The sequence below is a fragment of the Stomoxys calcitrans genome, chromosome 1 (assembly GCF_963082655.1).
Source record: "Stomoxys calcitrans chromosome 1, idStoCalc2.1, whole genome shotgun sequence".
NCBI lineage: Eukaryota > Metazoa > Arthropoda > Insecta > Diptera > Muscidae > Stomoxys > Stomoxys calcitrans.
Window position 1 is genome coordinate 260581250 of NC_081552.1, and position 23585 is coordinate 260604834.

The following is a 23585-nucleotide window of genomic DNA, read 5'->3' on the forward strand; positions in this document are numbered from 1 at the left end:
CTGCTTCTCAAACATTTGCCAACTTCCATAAATACCCAGGCACAAAACAGTTTAAAACGCAAACACAGGGGAAACTTGATATGGATTTTGAACGCACCTAAATTTGGGCACCGGTACAAAGAAATATCTTTCAACGTTTAAAGGTGTCTCCATGAAAGACTAATGGCTTTGTAACCGTAATCATTGTCATCGCCCTCATCGTCCTCATTGCCGTCGTCCTCATCATCAACATGAAAGCAATTTTCTATCAGCAAGCATGATGGACGACCCTTAGGGAGTAACTGTTGATTCAATTCTCCCAAACTGGACAAACAAGACAGTAATAATGGAAGGTAGAATTCCTGTTATTCCAATAAAATACATATTGAATTGCAAATACAGTGAATTCCAACGAAACTGCTGCCTTTCGGACAAAACTATGGAATAATATCGGGAAAACTGCTGGCAAACACAACAATGTTTCTCCCCATACAACTTCACAAAAGATTTCATTAGTACAGCATTGATGCGAAAAGAAAAGAAATTTGTCAGCCAAAAGGTTGTACATTAAAACAAGTAAAAGCGTGCTAAGTTCGGCTGGGCCGAACTTTGGATACCCACCACCTCGGGTCTATATGTAAATCCCATTACGTCACAATCCGGTGAAAATTGGAGAACAAAATATTGGTCTCTTTGGCAGATATATCCAATTATGAACCGATCTGAACCATATTGAGGTCGGATATCGTGAGGCTCAGAAAAACTCAACGTTTCAAATTTCAGCGAAATCGGTTAAAAAATAAAGCTTTTATGGCCTTCAGTCCCCTTGTCGGCAGATCGGTTTATATGGCAGCTATATCTAAAAATATAGTCGGATCAGAACCATATTTAGGTCGGATGTTGGGAGATCTTAACCTACTCACCGTTTCAAATTTCAGCGAAATCGGATAATAAATAAGGCTTTTATGGGCTTCAGACCCTTTATCGGGAGATCGGTTTATATGGCAGCTATATCTAAAAATATAGTCGGATCAGAACCATATTTAGGTCGGATGTTGTGATAGATGGAAGGCATTCATCCAGCGTGTTAGATGTACGATCGATCCGTGGAGCGAATATAGATTCGGATCATTACCTTGTTGCAGCAAAGGTTCGCACCCGTTTGAACATGGCGAGGAAAGCAAGATCTGACACTGCACGGAAGCTGGACATTGAAAAGCTGCAAACACAACAAATGGCAGCGGCATACTCCACTCGACTGACCCAAGTGCTTGATGAAAGCAATCCTTGTTCCGATGATATTGGGTTGCCCAAAAAGTAATTGCGGATTTTTTAAAAGAAAGTAAATGCATTTTTAATAAAACTTAGAATGAACTTTAAATCAAATATACTTTTTTACACTTTTTTTCTAAAGCAAGCTAAAAGTAGCAGCTGATAACTGACAGAAGAAAGAATGCAATTACAGAGTCACAAGCTGTGAAAAAATTTGTCAACGCCGACGATATGAAAAATCCGCAATTACTTTTTGGGCAAACCATTGCCCACTCCATAGAAAATGCCGCGAAATTCGTACTTGTGTACCGGAAACCTCCCCCAAGAAACCCATGGTACGACCAAGAGTGTCGATATGCTACTGAAGCCAAAAACGCGGCACATAGAGCAACCCTGCAATCAGTAGCAACGCTGAAGGAGGGGTATCGGGAGAAAAGGAGAGAGAAAAAACGTCTATTCCGCAGAGAGAAGAAGGGAATGGAAAGACGTGAGTGTGAGCGAATTGAGGTATACAGGTGTCAGAATGAAGTCCAGAAGTCTACCAAAGAATTAAACATCAAACCGATGCCTTTGGTGCAGGCACATCCTCCTGCAGAGACAAAGAAGGAAATCTGGTAACTGACACAGATAGCATGCTGAGGATATGGAAAGAACTTTTTACCCAACTACTAGTGTTCGACGTTGGCGGCGAAGAAGATACCGCAGAACCAATCAATGATGATGGTATAGAATGACTGACCTGACTGAGAACAACAAGGCAGCAGAAGCCGACGGGTTACCCGCTGAACTATTTAAGACCGGAGGCGGAGGCTCAGCTTATCTGCGCAATCTGGCTAGAAGAACGCATACCCGATTATTGGAACCTTAGCATACTATGTCCCATACACAAGAAAGGAGACAAGGCGGAATGTGCCCACTACAGAGGAATAAGTCTCCTCCCCATCGCATACAAGATACTCTCGAGCGTACTCTGTAAAAGACTAAAACCTAAACTCAATGAGATAATTGGGCCCTATAAATGCGGCTTTAGACAAGGAAAATCCACCCTGGACCAGATATTCACACTGCGCCAAATCCTGGAAAAGACCCGAGAAGGACAAATCAACACCCACCATCTCTTTGTTGACTCCAAAGCCACCTTCGATACTCCTTTACGTTCAAAGGTATTGGAAGCCATGTCTGAGTTTGGTATCCCTGCAAAATTAATAAGACTCTGCAGGATGACACTTGCTGATACGCGTTCCTTAGTAAAAATAGGAAAGAATCTCTGCGAACCATTTTATACCAAACGAGATTTCGGACAAGGAGACAACCTATCGTGTGATCTTTTTAATATCCTGCTGGAGAAGATTATAAGAGATGCAGATGTGAATAGATATGGCACACTAATCACAAGAGAGCACATGCTACTCGCCTATGCCGACGATATCGATATCATAGGTCGGTCACCGCAAGTAATAACTGCAGCCTTTGAAAGAATCGAAAGAGAGTCAGTGAAAATGGGTATGACAGTTAATGGAGATAGGACGAAATGAATGGTCCAACTCCCTTGCACAACCGAGCAGATAAAGAAAATGGAGAATGTTGGGAACCACAACTTTGAGATAGTCAGTAAGTTTATCTACCTCGAATGGCACCAGTTTTGAGATAAAGGGAAGAATAATGCTGGCAAACTGATGCTACTTTGGAAGCAGTTTAGAAACAAGTCCACCTCTCGACAGACAAAGATTACACCATACAAGACACTGTTACTACCCGTGTTGTTATATGGTTCTGAAGCATGTGTACTTGTAAAAGCAGATGAGGCAGTGCTTGGAGTATTTGAGAGAAAGATTCTTCGTAAGATATATGGACCAGTTTGCGTTAACGGAGAATATAGGCGACTTATGAACCACGAGCTGTATGAGCTGCATGACGACGATAGCATAGTTACACGCATCAAAATACAACAGCTGCGTTGGCTACGTCATGTTGTCAGAATGGATGAAGAAGTTCCAGCAAAGAAGTCTTTTGAAGGCAAACACGGTGGTACACGCAAACCGGGAAGACCAAAAGCCCGATGGAAAGATCAAGTTGTGGAAGACACCTCGAAACTTGGTGTCAGAGATTTTAGAATGAGAGCACAAGATCGAGGCGCTTGGAACGCTATTCTACATTCGGCTAGTGGAACAAATATTCTGTCATAGCCAATTAAAGCAAAGCAAGTTGGGAGACCTTAACCTACTCACTGTTTCAAATTTCAGGAAAATCGGGTAACAAATAAAGATTTTATTGCTTTCAGACCCCTTATAGGGAGATCGGTCTATATGGCAGCTATATCTGAATATAGTCCGATCTGAACCATATTTTTGTCAGATGTCAGGAGGCTTAAAATAACCCACTGTTTAAAATTTCAGTGAAATCGGGTAATAAATAAAGCTTTTATGGCCTTTAGACCCTTTATCGGGATATCGGTCTATATGGCAGCTATATCTGAATATAGTCCGATCTGAACCATATTTTTGTCAGATGTCAGGAGGCTTAAAATAACCCACTATTTCAAATTTCAGTGAAATCGGGTAATAAATAAAGCTTTTATGGCCTTTAGACCCTTTATCGGGAGATCGGTCTATATGACAGCTATATCTAAATATGGTCCAATCTGTACCATGTTTGGAGGAGGCTTAAAATAACCCACTGTTTCAAATTTCAGTGAAATCGGGTAATAAATAAAGCTTTTATGGCCTTTAGACCCTTTATCGGGATATCGGTCTATATGGCAGCTATATCTGAATATAGTCCGATCTGAACCATATTTTTGTCAGATGTCAGGAGGCTTAAAATAACCCACTGTTTCAAATTTCAGTGAAATCGGGTAATAAATAAAGCTTTTATGGCCTTTAGACCCTTTATCGGGAGATCGGTCTATATGACAGCTATATCTAAATATGGTCCAATCTGTACCATGTTTGGAGGAGGCTTAAAATAACCCACTGTTTCAAATTTCAGTGAAATCGGGTAATAAATAAAGCTTTTATGGCCTTTAGACCCTTTATCGGGATATCGGTCTATATGGCAGCTATATCTGAATATAGTCCGATCTGAACCATATTTTTGTCAGATGTCAGGAGGCTTAAAATAACCCACTGTTTCAAATTTCAGTGAAATCGGGTAATAAATAAAGCTTTTATGGCCTTTAGACCCTTTATCGGGAGATCGGTCTATATGACAGCTATATCTAAATATGGTCCAATCTGTACCATGTTTGGGTCGGATATCGGGGGGCTTTAAATAACCCGCTGTTTCAAATTTCAGCGAAATCGGAAGAAAAATTAAGTTTTTGGGCCTTGGACCCTTTATCGGAAAATCGGTCTATATAGCAGCTATATCAAAATATGGTCCGATTTGGCCCGTTCAAGAACCTAACCAGCGTGCATCAAAAAGACGTATCTGTGCCAAATTTCAGCTCAAAATCTTAATTTTTGAAGGCTCTAGAGTGATTACAACAGACGGATGGACAGACGGGCAGACACACGGACATCGTTAAATCGTCTTAGAATTTTATGACGATCCGAAATATGTATACCTTGTAGGGTCGGAAATTGGTATTTCGATGTGTTGTAAACGAAATGACTAAATGAATATACCCCTATCCTACGGTGGTGGGTATAACAAGTAAAAGCGTGCTAAGTTCGGCCGGGCCGAATCTTATATACCCTTCACCATGGATCGCATTGTCGATTTCTTTTCCCGGCAACTCTTCTAAATTTGCTATCTTCCTGGCAAATTTAGTATACCACGTTCATAGAACTTCGGGGCTTTATCTGCAAAAACTGAACCAAGTGCGATTTTATAGCCTCATCATTGCCGAAAGTTTCACAATTTAAGGAGTTCTGCAAAGATCGAAATAAATGGTAGTCTGATGGTGCAAGGTCAGGGCTATCAGGGGTGGATGCATCAAAAGTTCCCAGCCAAGCTCGCTCAGTTTTTGGTGAGTAACCAAAGATGTGTACGATCTAGCGTTGTCCTGGTGGAATATGACACCTTTACGATTGACCAATTCTGGTCGCTTCTCCTTGATGGCTGTATTCAATTTGTTCAATTGTTGACAGTAAACATCCGAATTAATCGTTTGGTTCCTTGGAAGCAGCTCAAAATATACCACACCCTTCCAATCCCACCAAACAGACAGCATAACCTTCTTTTGGTGGATATCAGCCTTTGAAGTGGTTTGAGCTGGTTCACCATGATCACTATGGACCATGATCGTTTTCGACTAACGTTGTTGTGTAAACAATCCATTTTTCATCTCCAGTTATGATTCGTTTTAAAAACGGATCGAATTCTTTGCGTTTAAGGTGAATATCACAAGCGTTGATTTGGTTTGTTAAATGAATTTCTTTCAATACATGTGGTACCCAAATATCCAGCTTTTTCACCAGTCCAAGACTTTTTATGTGATAATGAACGGTTGATTTTGGTATATTTAACTTCTCTCCTATCTCACGCTCAGTTACATGACGATCCAATTCGATTAATGCTTTGATTTGGTCATCATCAACTTCATTTGGCCGACCTGAACGTGGCTCATCTTTAAGTGAAAAATCTCCAGAACGGAATTTGCGAAACCAATTTTGACACTGTCTTCCTTTTAAGGCTTTATCACCATACACATCTCGTAACTTTTTAACAACCTGCTCCGCGTTTTTTCCTTTACGGAAATAATAAAGTGAAATATGACGAAAATGCTCCTTTGTGGGCTCCATATTAAAATTGACGCCAAACGAACAAATGTAAACAAAATTTCGCGCACGTTTTTTTCTAAAGCAAGCTAAAAGTAACAGCTGATAACTGACAGAAGAAAGAATGCAATTACAGAGTCACAAGCCGTTGAAAAAATTTGTCAACGCCGACTATATGAAAAATCCGCAATTACTTTTTGGGCAACCAATCTGAACCGATATGCCCCATTTGCAAACCCCCACGACCTAGGCAAATTTGATGATTTCGACAGATGGACGGACGGACATCGCAAGAGACTATTCAGAATCTATCAACTCTATGGGGTGTATTTCAAGGTGTTACTAACGCAATGACTAGACTAGTATACCCCCATCCTATGGTGGTGGGTATACCCAATCATATAAACATTGGCATTCAGTGAGAGCATATAAGCATGTAGTTACCAATTTCTAGGAACAGAAAGCTTAAAATGCTTTCCCCCAATACATGCACTGATGTCGACGAGCTGAAAACAACCCACGGTTCTAAATTTCAGCTAAATTGGGTAACATGATAATGTGACTTTTACCTAATTCCAACACAATAGACACTTTTGATACACTTTTCCAATTTTTTTCTTCATAATTTTCCATGTAAGAGATGAATGAATCCAACTGATTTTATGTCTCTCTGTCAGTGTTTCATTCTTTCTGTGCCACATAACGTATTTCGTATGCCTATGAAAAAAATGTGGCGTTCTAACATTTTGTCTCAAATATTTATAAAAAAAAACAAATATTTCGCTGCGCAATAGCAAAAATAGCTTAAAGCCACATGTCATGCATGCTGGTGCCTCCCCGCCGCTTCTGGCCCTTTTAGGTGAACACCGCGAACATTTGTGTTTGCCCACATTTCGCCACATACAACATTTCGCACTGCATCCAGACACCATCATCGCCCAATTAATGCTGATGGAAAATAAATTTTCTTTTGTCTCCATCATCCGCTTTGTGGCTTCAAACGCGGCGAGCTGTGTTTCAATTTCAAAATATTATGCCCCAAAAACATTCAAAATTGTGAAGACAAACACCGAGTTTATTTGTCCAGTTGGTTACCAAACTCACATACAGCCGAATTAATTGTCAACATGGAAACGTTCATTTAATAACTGCTGATATACTTGGTATACCAAAGACAGCACAATGGTTGTTCTACGCGGTTTCATAAGATTGTATTGGCTGAAATCTATCCATCTGTATATGTGTAGACAACAATGCACATGTGTTTGTAAATTATCTTAACAGACTTCACAAGTGAAAGCGTTCTAAGTTCGACAGGTCCGAATGTTGCGAACCCATGTTGTTGGGTTCTGCGACAAGTTTGCTCAAACTTAAATTAGTTGCACTTTATGTACCAAATTTCTGCCAAACCAAGCAACAACTAAATGTTAAAAGGTTCCTTAGAAGGCTTAACGGGAGATGGGCTTTTATGCACCCAGGAAAATAAGCCTGTTGATATCAGCCAACGCTCTCTGCTGATTTTAAGTTGAAAGTTTTTTATACCCACCACCGAAGGATGGGGGTATATTCGTTTTGTCATTCCGTTTGCAACACATTGAAATATCCATTTCCGACCCTATAAAGTGTTCTTGATCAGCGTAAAAATCTAAGACGATCTAAACATGTCCGTCCGTCTGTCTGTCGAAATCACGCTACAGTCTTCAAAAATGGAAATATTGAGCTGAAATTTTGCACAGATTCTTTTTTTGTCTAAACGCAGGTTAAGTTCGAAGATGGGTTATATCGGACTATATCTTGATATAGCTGTCATATAGACCAATCTCTCGATTTAGGGTCTTAGGCCCATAAACGTCACATTTATTATCCGATTTTACTGAAATTTGGGACAGAGAGTTGTGTTAGGCCCTGCGAGATCCTCTTTTAGTTTGACTCAGATCGGTCCAGATTTGGATATAGCTGCCATCTAGACCGATCCTTCGATTTAGGGTTTTTAGGCTTTTATTATCCGATTTTGGTGAAATTTGGGACAGAGAGTTGTGTTAGACCCTTCGACATCCTTCGTCAATTTGGCCCAGATCGGTCCAGATTTGGATATAGCTGCCATATAAAACAATCTTTCGATTTAAAGTATTGGCACCAAAAAAGGCGCATTTATTGTACGATGTCGCCTAAATTTGGGACATTGAGTTGCGTGAGGCCCTTCGATAGCCCTCCTGAATTTGGCTCAGATCGGTTCAGATTTCGATATAGCTGCCATCGAGACCGATCCTCCGATTTAGGGTCTTAGGGCCATAAAAGCCACATTTATTATCCGATTTTGCTGAAATTTGAGACAGTGAGTTGTGTTAAGCCCCTCGACATCCTCCGTCAATTTGGCCTAGATCGGTTCAGATTTGGATACAGCTTCCATATAGGCCGATCTCTCGATTTAAGGTCTTAGGCCCATAAAAGGCGCATTTATTGTTCGATTTCGCTGAAATTTTGGACTGTGAGTTGTGTTAGACCCTTCGACATCCTTCGTCAATTTGGCCTTCATCGGTTCAGATTTGGATACAGCTTCCATATAGAACGATTTTTCGATTTAAGGTCTTAGGCCCATAAAAGCCACATTTATTATTTATTATTATCCCTTCGATATTCCTCCTGAATTTGGCTCAGATTGGTCCAGATTTGGATATAGCTGCCATATAGACCGATCCTCCGATTTGGGGTCTTAGGCCCATAAACGTCACATTTATTATCCGATTTTACTGAAATTTGGGACAGAGAGTTGTGTTAGGCCCTGCGAATCCTCTTTTAGTTTGACTCAGATCGGTCCAGATTTGGATATAGCTGCCATCTAGACCGATCCTCCGATTTAGGGTGTCAGGTCCATAAAAGCCACATTTATTATCCGATTTTGCTGAAATTTGGGACAGTTAGTTGTGTTAGGCCCCTCGACAATCTTCGTCAATTTGGCCCAGATCGGTTCAGTTTTGGATATAGCTGCCATATAGACCGATCCTCCGATTTAGGGTCTTAGGCTCATAAAAGTCACATTTATTATCCGATTTTGCTAAAATTTGGGACAGAGAGTTGTGTTAAGCCCCTCGACATCCTCCGTCAATTTGGCCTAGATCGGTTCAGATTTGGATACAGCTTCCATATAGGCCGATCTCTCGATTTAAGGTCTTAGGCCCATAAAAGGCGCATTTATTGTTCGATTTCGCTGAAATTTTGGACTGTGAGTTGTGTTAGACCCTTCGACATCCTTCGTCAATTTGGCCTTCATCGGTTCAGATTTGGATACAGCTTCCATATAGAACGATTTTTCGATTTAAGGTCTTAGGCCCATGAAAGGCGCATTTATTGTTCGATTTCGCTGAAATTTTGGACTGTGAGTTGTGTTAGGCTCTTCGATATCCCTCTTAAATTTGCAAGTTTTGCCCATAAACATTCGACTAAGGAACAGGGGCAAACTTCTCACATATCAATGAGTGCAGTCCGATTTAAGTTTTAAGCTCAATGATAAGGGACCTCCTTTTTATAGCCGAGTCCGAACGGCGTGCCGCAGTGCGACACCTCTTTGAAGGGAGAAGTTTTACATTGCATAGTACCTCACAAATGTTGCCAGCATTAGGAGGAGAAAACCACCGTTGAAAATTATTTCTGATGGTCTTGCCAGTATGCGAACCCAGGCGTTCAGCGTCGTAGGCGGACATACTAACTCACAAGCTTAATGTACCCCAGACCTCTGGTGGAGGCTATAACAATACAAAAAACAAAATTATATCAATATTGTGTAAATAGCGTGCATTTTGTAAAAAAAAAACCCAAAATCAAACATCTCTTCACTTTCCTGATAGACTCGAGAATAAAGCGTAACTAGCAGTAACCAGTTGGCTGACAAAGTAAACCACCAATGCCAAGGTATGTGGTAACCGTAAGGTGGAGGTGTAGAAATGTGCAAGAACCATACCGCAATGACAAATAGGGCACAAATAACCCACTTTCGCATCCAATGTGTTTGCCCGTTATGGTCCTTGAATGCTTTGGTCAATTACTTACAAGAAATAGCTGTAACCCGCAGTGACCAATTAGCTGACAGAGTTCACAACCACTCCCACATACATACGGGGATATGGATAAATAGTCATAACATAGTTTTCTAAATGGTAGTGTCCAATGCATTTGATAAATATTATGTGAAGAATCCTTAGATTCCTTATTCCATTCAAAATTTAATTCACTATGATATGATGGCTTTATCAAATTGCAATGGGTGCGAGGGCTGCTATATAAGTTTCTGGCCTAAGCAACACCAAGCTTAGCCAGTGTTGCAATCTGACATTGCCATTGCAAAGTTTGATATTTTCTAGCATAATCGTACTCAGAATGTTTTCACGGACTACTATCTTTTGTGTTGTCTACAGTGACTTTTAATCTAAAACAATTGAAAGCGTGCTAAGTTCGGCCGGGCCGAATGTTATATACTCTCCACCATGGATAGCATTTGTCGAGTTCTTTGCGCGGTATCTCTTTATAGGCAAACAAAGAATAATGTATAAGGACTGCTAATGCTATAGGAGCTATATTAAGTTATAGTCTGATTCGGACCATAAATGATTTGTATGCTTTGCAGAAGTCATTGCGTAATATTTCAGTCCACTCGGATTAGAATTGCACCTTGTAGGGGCTTAAGAAGGAAAATCGGTAGGTCGGGATATACAGGGTGGCTGATGAAAGCCGCTACCAAAAAAAAATGTAATAACTTTTTTTCTATTTAATAATAATAATTTAATAATTAATTTAATTAATTAATTAATTAATTTAATTAATAATAATTTAATAATTAATTTAATAATTTAATTTAACATGAATAAAAGAAAAATGTATTCCATACACCGAAAAAAAAATGTAGCAATATTCATCATTGTAGCAATATTCATCAGCCACCCTGTATGTATCAAGCTGTATCAAGCTATAGATCGATTCAGACCATATTTAAAATATATGTTGAAGGTCGCGGGAGAAGCCTATGTTCAAAATTTCAGCCAAATTAAATAACAACTGCGCCCTCTATAGGCTCAACGTCCAAAATGCGTTTATATGGCAGCTATATCGGGCTATTATCCGATTTAAACCGTACTTGGCACAGTGGTTGGAAGTGACATCAAAACACTACGTGCAAAATTACAGCAAAATCGGATAAGTATTGCGCCCTCTAAAAGCTCAAGAAGTCAAGACCCAAGATCGGTTTATATGGCAGCTATATCAGGTTATGAACTGATTTAAACCGTACTTGCCACAATTGTTGGAAGTAATACCAAAACACTACGTGCAAAATTTCAGTCAAATCGGATGAGAATTGCGCTCTTCAGGGGCTCGAGAAGTCAAGACCCAAGATCGGTTTATATGGCAGCTATATCAAAACATGGACCGATTTGGCCCATTTATAAGCCTAACCTATCTACACTAATAAAAAATATTTCAAGCGTCTAGCATTACTTCTTCGGAAGTTAGAGTGCTTTCGACAGACAGACGGACGGACAGAAATAACTCGAGGTGTTTTTTATGGTTTTTCATGACTTCTAACAGACATGAAAAGTACGGTCTATATCGTTCAATAACTTGATATACCTGGTGGAGGGTATATAAGATTCGGCAAAAATATTGAAACCACCAAAAAAAAAAAAGAAAAACTCTAACATGGTTTCCAAAAATCTCCCTCCTGAGAATTTTGAGAAAATTTTTTGTTTGACATTTTGAGCGATAAAACAAGTAAAAAGGCATTAAGTTCGAACGGGTCGAACTTTGGATACTCACCACCTCCATCAATCTTTCATCAAAATCCGTTGAAAAATGCATAATTTATGCACCCACAACAGCTATATCGAAATATGGTCCGGTTTGGACCAAATTCGTCACTTACATTTAATGGCCTTAAATTGGGTTGCCCAAAAAGTAATTGCGGATTTTTCATATAGTCGGCGTTGACAAATTTTTTCACAGCTTGTGACTCTGTAGTTGCATTCTTTCTTCTGTCAGTTATCAGCTGTGACTTTTAGCTTGGTTTAGAAAAAAGTGTAAAAAAAGTATATTTGATTAAAGTTCATTCTAAGTTTTATTAAAAATGCATTTACTTTCTTTTAACAAATCCGCAATTACTTTTTGGGCAACCAATAAATACAAGTCACAGTTCAATTTTGTAGAACAAAATATTGCTCTTTTTGGCAGCTACATCCAAATATAGTCCCACGTGAACCATAACGGACACAAAAGTCGAAAAGCCTAACATAAATCACTGTGTCAAAATTCAGCGAAATCCATAAAATACGTAAATGCCAAGACTTTAAACCGAGAGATCGGTCTATATGGCAGCTATATTCAAATCTGGAACGATCTGGGCCAAATTACAGACAGATGTCAAGGGGCCTAACGCAAACCACTGTCCTAAATTTCACCAAAATCGACAATAAATGCGCCTTTTAGGGCGCAATAACTTTAATCAAGAGGTCGGTTGAGATTGTAAATGGGCCAAATCGGTCCATGTTTTGATATAGCTGCCATATAAACCGATCTTGGGTCTTGACTTCTTGAGCCTCTAGAGGGCGCAATTCTCATCCGATTTGAATGAAATTTTGCATGAGTTGTTTTGTTATGGCTTCCAATAACTGTGCTAAGTATAACTCGAATCCGTACATAACCTGATATAGCTGCCATATAAACCGATCTGCGATCTTGATTTCATGAGCCTCTAGAGGGCGCTATTCTCATCCGATTTGGCACAAATTTTGTACAACAGCTTCTCTCATGACCTTCAACATACATGTCGAATATGGTCTGAATCGATCAGTAGCTTGATACAGCTCCCATATAAACCTATCCCCCGATTTTGCTTCTTGAGCCCCTGCAAGACGCAATTCCTACCCGAATGAACTGAAATATTACACAATGACTTCTACAATGTTCAGCATTCATTTATGGTCCGAATCGGACTATAACTTGATATAGCTCCAATAGCATAACAGTCCTTATCCAATATTCTTTGTTTGCCTAAAAAGAGTTACCGCGCATAGAACTCGACATATGCGATCCATGGTGGAGGGTATATGAGATTCTGCCAGGCCGAACTTAGCACGCTCTTACTTGTTTTGCTTTATAATGATTATGTTGTTGTTGTAGCAGTGTGTTATATACTTACACACTTTTTTTTATAAATAAATAAATAAAAAATTTTCGAAACGCAGAACGTCAATGTCATTTTTAGGACAATATTTCAAAGCAATTTTTAAAGACAGACTTTTATTGACAAACCTATATTTTATTTGCAAAGACAAAACTTTAATGACATGTGTTAAAGACGAAATGTTTATGAAATTTTTCTTAACACAAAATTTTAATAAAATTTAAAAAAATCTATCCTTAGGACAAAATCCTTTAAATTTTTTTTTTTGGAATTTCAATGATATATTGGGTTGCCCAAAAAGTAATTGCGGATTTTTTAAAAGAAAGTAAATGCATTTTTAATAAAACTTAGAATAAACTTTAATCAAATATAGTTTTTTTACACTTTTTTTTCTAAAGCAAGCTAAAAGTAACAGCTGATAACCGATAGAAGAAAGAATGCAATTATAGAGTCACAAGCTGTGAAAAAATTTGTCAACGCCGACTATATGAAAAATCCGCATTACTTTTTGGGCAACCCAATATTTCCCAAAAAAAACAAAATTATTGAAAGTTTGTGGTGTGTTGTCCCATTAATAACAGTTTCTCTAAAAACAATTTTTCAATAAAAGTTCCACTACGAAAAATTTCCCTAAAATTTTTATGTTTTAATGTTGCTGCTTTTCATTTCAAGCTCGGAGTCTTTTGGATTTGTAAAATTTGTTTGTTAAGCATCTTCAAGGGATATCTGAAAAGGCAATGTAGAAAAGCGAAGTAGTATTTGCCAGTAAATATTTGCGCTACGAATAAAATGTATTAAAGTGCTAAGAATTGTTATATGGACATTTGGGTTTAAGCTACTAATGCCTGTTGAAATGTCTTCCGTCCCCCAGCTGCGAATTACTTGGCTTTTAAGCTTCACCCAACCATGCACACAGAGCGAGGGAGAGTTTGGTATAATAATTCCTTGAGGCCCTTTCAAAACTGCTCAAACTTTAATAGCCCTGCAACATTTTCATTGTCTAAACATTCGTACTGCCCACTTTATTATTATCTGTCTCTATTTGTTGTTGTTATTTTTGTTTGTGTTTATTTACAGTTCTTTATATTTCATGTGGCCCGTGGTCCCTTCGTGGAGGAATTCTATCAATGTGTGACACATGGCTTTTATACAGCCGAATGGCAGGAGCAGCTTTACGCAACATTTACGTTAGTTTTTACATTCCTATTGCCATTGTGTATACTCTTTGGAACGTATATGTCAACATTTCGCACCATTTCAAGTAAGTACCATGAACATATAAATGTTCGAAAAAAAAAACCAACAAAAATAAGTAAAACACAGCCACTGGTCGTTGAATGGGAACAGCAATAAACTCTTTGGTCTTTTTGGTAGCTATATCTAAAACTAAACCGATCTGAACGGCTGTACGACACGGATGTCGAAAAGCCAAACATAAGTCACTGTGTCAAATTTCAGAGAAATCGGATTAAAAATGCGCCTTTTATGGGCCCTAAACCTTAAATCGAGAGATCGGACTATATGACAGCTATATGTTAATCTCTTGATCGATCTAGAGCAACTTGCAGAAATATGTCGAGTGGCTTAACTTAACTCACTGCCCTAAACTTCGGCGACATCGGACAATAAATGAGCCCAAAACCTTAAATCGAGGAATCGCTCTATATGGCAGCTATATTCAAATCTGGACCGATTTAGGCCAAATTGAGGAAAGATGGCGGAGGCTCCAACACAACTCACTGTCCCAAATTTCGGCGACATCGGACAATAAATACGCCTTTTATGAGCCTAAAACCTTAAATCGAGAGATCGGTCTATAAGACAGCTATATCCAAATCTCGACCGATCTAAGCCAAATTGAAGAAGTATGTCGAGGGGCCTAACACAACTCACTGTCCCAAATTTCGGCAACATCGGACAATAAATGCGCCTTTTATGGGCCCAAAACCTCAAATCGAGAGATCAGTTTATATGGCATCTATATCCAAATCTGGTCCGATCTGGACCAAATTAACGAAAGATGTCAAGTTATAGCAAAATCTGATAATAAATGTGACTTTTATGGGCCTAAGAACCTAAATTGGAGGATCGGTCTAATGGCAGCTAAAACCAAATCAGGACCGATCTCGGCCAAATTGACGAAGGATATCGAAGGGCACAAAATCACAAATCTCACAAATCACTGTCCCAAATTTCAGCAAAATCGAAATGTGGCGTTTATGGGCCTAAGACTCTAAATCGGTCTTAGGCCCTAATGGATAAGAATTGCTGTTCCTTCGAAGCTATATCAGGTTATAGACCGATTCGGACCATATTTGTTTTGGATGAGAAGTCAAGAACAGCGCCCCATAGGGGCTAAAAAGTAAATCGGGAGATCGGTTTACATTAAAGCTATATCATGTTATGAATTAATTCAAACCATATTTGGTTATGAACCAATTCAAACCATATTGAAGGATACGGCAGGAATCTTTATACAACTTTTCAACCGAAACGCATAAAAATAAACAAGTAAGAGCTTGCTAAGTTCGGACGGGCCGAATCTTATACACCCTCCACCATGGATCACATTTGTCGAGTTCTATGCGCGGTATCTCCTTTCAGGCAAACAAAGAATATTGAATAAAAACTGTCATGATATTGGAGCTATATCAAGTTATAGTCCGACTCGGACCATTAATGAGTGTGTAATATTTCAGCTCATTCGGATAAGAATTGCGCCCATGTTGGGGCTCACAAAATCGGAAGATAGGTTTATATGGCAGCTGTATCAAGTTATTGATTAATTCAAACCATATTAGACACGTATGTTGAAGGCCATGAGAGAAGCCGTCGCACAAAATTTCTACCAAATCGGATGGCAATTGCGCCCTCTAGAGGCTCAAGAAGTCAAGATCCCAGAATGGTTTATATGGCAGCTATATCAGGTTATGAACCGATTTGAATCACACTAAACACAGTTGTTGGAAGTGATACCAAAACACCACGTGCAAAATTTCGGTCAAATCGGATGAGAATTGCGCCCTCTAGCGGGTCGAGAAATCAAGACCCAAGATCGGTGGTATGGCAGCTATATCAAAACATAGACCGATTTGAACCATATTTAGCGCAGTTGTGGGAAGTGATAGCAAAACACTACGTGTAAAATTTCAGCCAAATCGGACGAGAATTGCGCCCTCTAGAGGCTCAAGAAGTCAAGACCTAAGATCGGTTTATATGACTGCTATATTAAAACATGGACCGATTTGAACCATATTTAGCGCAGTTGTTGGTAGTGATAGCAAAACACTACGTGCAAAATTTCAGTCAAATCGGGCGAGAATTGCGCCCTCTAGAGGCTGAATAAGTCAAGACCCCAGATCGATTTATATGGCAGCTATATCAAAGCATAGACCGATTTGGCCCATTTACAATCCCAACCGACCAACACTAATAAAAAGTATTTGTGCAAAATTTCAAGCGGCTAGCTTAACTCCTTCGAAAGTTAGCGCGCTTTCGACAGACGGACGGACATGGCTAGATCGACTTAAAATGATATGACGATCAAGAATATTCGGGACATAGTTGGTTTGTATGAGAACTCATTGTGCAAAATGTTAAGAATAGCGCCCCATAGGGGCTCAAAAAGTAATATCGGGAGATTGGTTTATGTGGGAGCTATAACAGGTTATGAAGCAATTCAAATCATATTTGACAGACTATTGAAAGATATGGCAGAAGTCATTGTACAAAATTTCAACCAGGATCAAAAAGTATAATCGGGAAATCGGTTCATATGGGAGCTATATGACGTCACTTGCAACAATTTCAGCCAAATTGGATAATAACAACACCCACTAGAGTCCAAGATCCGAGATCTGTTTGTATGGCAGCTATATCAGGTTATAAACCGATATTTACCCTTTTTGGCACTGCTAGTAAAAGTAAAAAAAAAGCACAAGAAGTATGTCACGGGGCTTTATCTAACTTACTGTCCCAAATTTCGGCGACATCGGACAATAAATGAGTGTTTTATGGGCCTAAGACCCCAAATCGGAGGATCGTTCTATATGGCAGCTATATTCAAGTCTGGACCGATCTGAGCCAAATTGACAGAGGATGTTAAAGGGCCTAACACAACTCACTGTCCCAAATTTCAGCAAAATCGGATAATAAATGTGGCTTTTATGGGCCTAAGACCCCAAATCGGAGGATCGGTCTATATGGCAGCTATATCCAAAACTGGACCGATCTGAGCCAAATTGACAGAGGACGTCGGAGGTCTAAGACAACTCACCCTAAACCCTAAATTTGAGGATCGGTCTATATGGCAGCTATATCCAAATCTGAACTGATCTGAGCCATATTGACGGAGGATGTCGAAGAGCCTAAGACAACTCACTGTCCCAAAATCGGATAGTAAAAACGGCTTTTATGGGCCTAAGACCCTAAATCGGGGGATCGGTCTATATGGCAGCTATATCCAAATCTGGACCGATCTGGGCCAAATTGAAGAGAGATATTGAGGGGCCTAACACAACTCACTGACCCGAATTTCAGCAAAATCGGATAATAAATGTGGCTTTTATTGGCCTAAGACCCTAAATCGGAGGATCGGTCTATATGGGGGCTATATCAAGATATAGTCCGATATAACCCATCTTCGAACTTGACCTGCTTATGAACAAAAAATGATTCTTTGCAAAGTTTCAGCTCAATATCTCAATTTTTGAAGACTGTAGCGTGATTTCAACAGACAGACGGACGGACATGGCTAGATCGTCTTAGACTTTTACGCTGATCTAGAATATATATACTTTATAAGGTCGGAAATGGATATTTCGATGTGTTGCAAACGGAGTGACAAAATGAATATACCCCCATCCGTCGGTGGTGGGTATAAAAAAATTCCCCTCCTCTTAGTCATATTACCAACATCCTGCACTGTATATGCCCCCGTCAATGGAATGCATCCAAGCAGCAGATGGTGAGAAACTGTCCATTATGGTCGCAGTAAGAGAAAACTGAAGCAGCTGTTAAGTACATTCTTTTGTAATTTCCATTTCTTGCGTTTTATCTAAATTGATTTTCCATAAAAACAAATGACTTCCGGTCAGAAGGACACTCCTGCCTGTGTAGACAATAAAATGTCGCATGTGAAAGAAAAGACTGCATAGCCATCGATCCATTAAATTGCATTCTCTCCGAATTCATGAAGCGAACAAAGAGACAACAAATCCAAGTTCCCCCCTTAAATTGTCAATGTTGAAAGTAGGATGAAAAGTAGGATGAAATGCTGAAATGGCTTTCGATTGCAAGGAATTCCAGAACTGGAGCATAAATGAACATGGAGAAATAAGGCCTATACACTCAGAAAAAAAAACTGTAAAGTAAAACAGAAAGTGAAGGGATAAGTGCAAATTTACTTCTCTAGGTGTACGTACTATTTGAAAATGAACAAGTAAAAGCGTACTAAATTCGAACGGGTCGAATCTTATATACCCTCTATGATGGATCGTATTTGTCAATAACCAAAACCGGATATAGCTCCCATATAAACCGATCTCCTGCCCTGGAAGGCGCAGTTATTGTCTGATTTGGTACAACTATCACTATGATCTTCAACATACGTGGCAAATATGGTTTAAATCGGTTCATAACCTGAAATAGCTACTATTGGAGCTATTTCAGACCATACTTGACACATATGATGTAGGTTACAGCAGCAGTCATTGTTGAAAATTTCAGCCCAATTGGAAAAGAATTACGCCCTCCAAAGGCTCAGGAAGTATAAGCGAGAGATCGGTTTATATGGGAGCTATATCGAAGTTTGAACTGATTCGAACCATATTTGACACGGTCATAGGAGGAAGGTCCTAGGAGTTTTTGTGTAAAATTTCATCAAAAACAGATAATAACTGCGCCTTCTAGGGGCTCAAGAAGTGCAATAGGTAGATCGGTTTATATGGGAACTATATCCGGTCTTGGATCGATCCAGACCATATTTGGCTCACAAGGTCATAGAAGTTGTAGTGCAAAATTTCAGTCAAAACAGACAATAAGTGCGCCTTCTAGGGGCTCAAGAAGTGCAAAAGGCAGATCGGCTTATATGGAAGCTATAACAGATTTTGGACTGATTCGGTCCATACTTGGCATGTATGGATGAGAATTGCGCCCTCTAGAGCCTCAAGAAGTATTATCGGAAGAATGGTTTATATGGGAGCTACATCAGGTTTTGAAATGGTTTCAGACCTTAATTGGCTCATGTGTTGAATGTCCCTGTAAACTTCAGAGTATATAATTTCATCCAGATACGTTTATATGGGAGCTGTATTAAACTATTGATTGATTCAGACCATATTAGACACGTATGTTGAAGGTCATGAGAGAAGCCGTTGTACAAAATTTCTGCCAAATCGGATGTGAATTGCGCCCTCTAGAGGCACAAGAAACCAAGATTCCAGATCGGTTTATATGGCAGCTATATCACGTTATGTTCCGATTTGTGCCATACTTATCACGGTTATTGTAAGACATAACAAAACACCACATGCAAAATTTAAGCCAAATCGGATGAGAATTGCCCCCTCTAGAGGCTCAAGAAGCCAAGACCCCAGATCGGTTTATATGGCAGCTATATCAAAACATGGACCAATTTAAACCATACTTAACACAGTTATTGGAAGTCATAACGGAACACCACGTGCAAAATTTCAGTTAAATCGGATGAGAATTGCCCCCTCTAGAGGCTCAAGAAGGCAAGACCCAAGATCGGTTTATATCAGGTTATGTTTTTGTGCCATACTAAGCACGGTTATTGCAAGACATAATAAAACACCACATGCAAAATTTCAGCCAAATCAGACGAGAGTTGTGCGCTCTATTGGCTCAAGAAGTCATGAACCCAGATCGGTTTATATGGCAGCTATACCAGATTATGATCCGATTTGAATCATACTTAACACACTCGTTAAAAGTGACACCAAAACACTACGTGCGAAATTTCAGTCAAATCGGATGAGAATTGTGCGCTCTATTGGCTCAAGAAATCATGAACCCAGATCGGTTTATATAACAGCTATATCAAAACTTGGACCTATTTAAACCATACTTAGCGCAGTAATTGGAAGTGATACCAAAACACCACGTTTAAAATTTCATTCCAATCGGATAAGAATTGCGCTCTCTAGAGGCTCAAGAAGGCGGTTTATAGGGCAGCTATATCAAGACATGGACCGATATGGCCCATTGACAATCCCAACTGACCTACACGAATAAGAAGTATTTGTACAAAATTTCAAGCGGCTAGCTTTACTCCTTCGAAAGATAGCGTGCTTTCGACAGACAGACGGACGGACATGGCTAATTTGACTTAAAATGTCATGACGATTAAGAATATATATACTATATGGGGTCTCAGACGAATATTTCGAGGTGTTACAAACAGAACGACGAAATTAGTATATCTCCATCAATTTGTGTTTGTTTGTTTGTTTGTGTGTTCCTTATAGACTCAGAAACGACTGAACCGATTTTCTTGAAATTTTCACTTATGGTGCATAAAGATCCTGTGGTGGAAATAGGTTACTACTTTGTTTGATATCTGAAGGGGGAGCGGACCCTCCCCCTTACCATAATTTTCAGAAACGCCAGATCTCGGGGATGGGTGGTGCGATTTAAGCGAAATTTTGTGTGCTCTCTTATAGTAACCTACAAACAAAAAGTTGGTATTCAAACTTCAGATGGGGTACCTAAAGGGGGGCGCCCGACCCAAAACCTACCAAATATAAATATACACCAATCACGACAATATGGGACTCTAATGAAAGGTATTTAAGATTAGAAAACGTATCTGCTATCCCATTGTCGGACTATGTGTTTGGGGGACCTCCCCAACCCCCAAAACACCTCTAAATCGGACATATTTACCGACCATGGCAATATGAGGCTCAAATGGAAGGTATTTGCAAGTAAAATACGAATCTTATATCCAAAATTGGGACAAAGTTTCGGAGGGTTCACCCCTTCCCCAAAACACTTCCTACACAGGACTTATTTACCGACCATGGGAATATGGGGCTTAAATAAAAACAACCCCCAAAGAGGACAAAATTACTAAAATAGCAATAAGGGTCTCAAATAAAGGCTGTAATAAGATGTATTTTAGAGTAGATCACGAATCTGATATACATTTTCAGGGCCAAGTCACCGAACGGCTGCCCATCCCCCGAAACCGGGGCCAACTGCCTAGGACGTATTTGCTCATCATGACAATATTGGGTCTTTGAGGGAGTGGAAATCGATAGTGATAGTTTTTAGGGCCCATACCCTAAACCAAACATATTTACTGACTTTTGCAAAAACAGTTTTAATTGAATGGTATTTGAGATTAGAAAACCAATTTGGTATCCAGTTTTGAGGCCAATGGCAATAGGGGGTTCAAATAAATGATATTTAAGAGTAGAGCACGATGCTGATATATTATCAGGGCTAAGTGTTTGTGGGACCACCCCAACACACCCCCAAATCGGGCATATTAACCAACCACGTCAATGTAGGGCTCAAATGAAAGGTATTGGGGGTCTACCCGTAAACCACCCCACAAACCACAATTATATACTGTAGTGCTACAGCTCTTTGGGGAGAAGATTTTATAGCCCCTTCGACAACTTTCTTCAATTTGGCCCTGATCGGTTCAGATTTGGATATAGCTGCCATATAGACCGATCTCTCGGTTTTAGGTTTTAGGACCATAAAAGGCGCATTTATTGTCCGATTTCGGCAAAATTTGGGACAGTGCTTTGTGTTAGGCTCTTCGAAATTTTTCTGCAACTTGGCCCAAGTCGGTCCAGATTTGGATATAGCTGTCATGTAGACCGATATCTCGATTTAAAGTCTTGGCCGCATAAAAGGCGCATTTATAATCCGATTTCACTGAAATTTGACACAGTGACTTATGTAAGGCTTTTCGACATCCTTGTCGTATATGGTTCAAATCGGTTAATTTTTAGATATAGCTACTGCACTTATTAGTATTTCGTCCAAATCGGTACATATTTCGATATTTCACCGATTTTTGATGAAATGTGGTTTACATATATACCCGAGGTGATGGGTATCCAAAGTTCGGCTCGGCCGAACTTAGCGCCTTTTTACTTGTTTATGACACATTTTACTCATTTAATATCATTTCTTTATTGTCCAATATCATTAAATTCATTTAAGCTTAAAAATTCCCAACTGCAGACGATTCAGTGGCTATTGGCGTTTGGCCAAATGTGTTTGGACAGTTTTAAAGCAAAATTTTTGCTGCTATACGAACACAACTTTGTGGCGTATATACACCCCAATTTAATAAGTTGTCACTTTGGTTTTTTCCTCCTTCCTTCCTTTCTTCTTCGTTTCAGGCAGCGAAAAAATGTTTCAGGGCTCAAAGTTGGCCGCCTACACGAACAAGCCCACAGGACAAACCAACCGACAACGACTGATACACAAAGCCAAAATGAAGTCCTTGCGCATATCGGTGGTCATTATAATAGCCTTCCTCATTTGTTGGACGCCGTACAATGTGATGATGTTGATTTTCATGTTCTGGAATCCCGATAAAAGAGTAAGTAACCCATATCACCCATCAACCACTCAGCATCAGGCACAACCAATAATACTATCAGAAGGCAGAGGGCACCAGAATGGGATGCATGTTCCTTCTGCAAGCAAATGATTATGGCAATGGCATAAAATTGAAAATAAAGGAAACAGCGATACCGACAAGGACCTCACTTAACTTCTGTTTCTAATAAATAATGCATAAACTGGCAACATTGTTGTTGCTGAGAAAAAAAACAACATTGCCTTTAGTAATGTACCATCATTTGATTTTAATTATTAAGTACAACAACATCGTTTGGGCTGGCGACACGGCCATAGGACAATCTAAATTAAGGCTTGGTCTCCTACAGAAACAAACAATTTTTCCATTAACTTACGTTTTTTTCTTCTGCCTTATAGTTGACTTTATTAAAATGCCAACTTAATACAGATTAATGTAATAAATACAAGGACATAAAATACAAACACACACACCCATACACCCTCCATTCTCCCTAGAGATAAGGCTATAGGGCCATTTCAATGACAACACCCTCACATTACGCACCAAGTCAAACAAACCCAATCGAGGAAACGATGTGAAGCTGGTGGGTGGGCAGTGAAAACAATTGGAAAAAGTCTCAAAGGCTATAAAAGCAGAGAAACCTTATATGGGTCATGTATTAAAGTATTGGCATGGCAGTGTTATCGTTTCTGGCAATTTTCGGGGGATATATCTCGACCCTGCAAATACTTGCCAGATCATTGTAAAATCAACAAGTAAAAAGGCGTTAAGTTCGGCAGGGCCAAACTTTGGATACCCACCACCACGGGTATATCTAAAAATAAACCGATCTGAACCATATACGACACGGATG

The 23585-nt window shown here is 39.4% G+C and overlaps 1 protein-coding gene across 1 annotated transcript in view; it reads left to right on the top strand.

The window, feature by feature from the left end:
- The window catches only part of LOC106094468 (gonadotropin-releasing hormone receptor), a 78706-nt gene that overhangs the window by 34949 nt on the left and 20172 nt on the right, over nucleotides 1-23585 (top strand). Inside the window, exons 2-3 of the mRNA XM_059369297.1 lie at nucleotides 14218-14401; nucleotides 22527-22729. Coding sequence (XP_059225280.1) covers nucleotides 14218-14401; nucleotides 22527-22729 — 387 coding nt within the window. The remainder of the gene's footprint in view (nucleotides 1-14217; nucleotides 14402-22526; nucleotides 22730-23585) is intronic.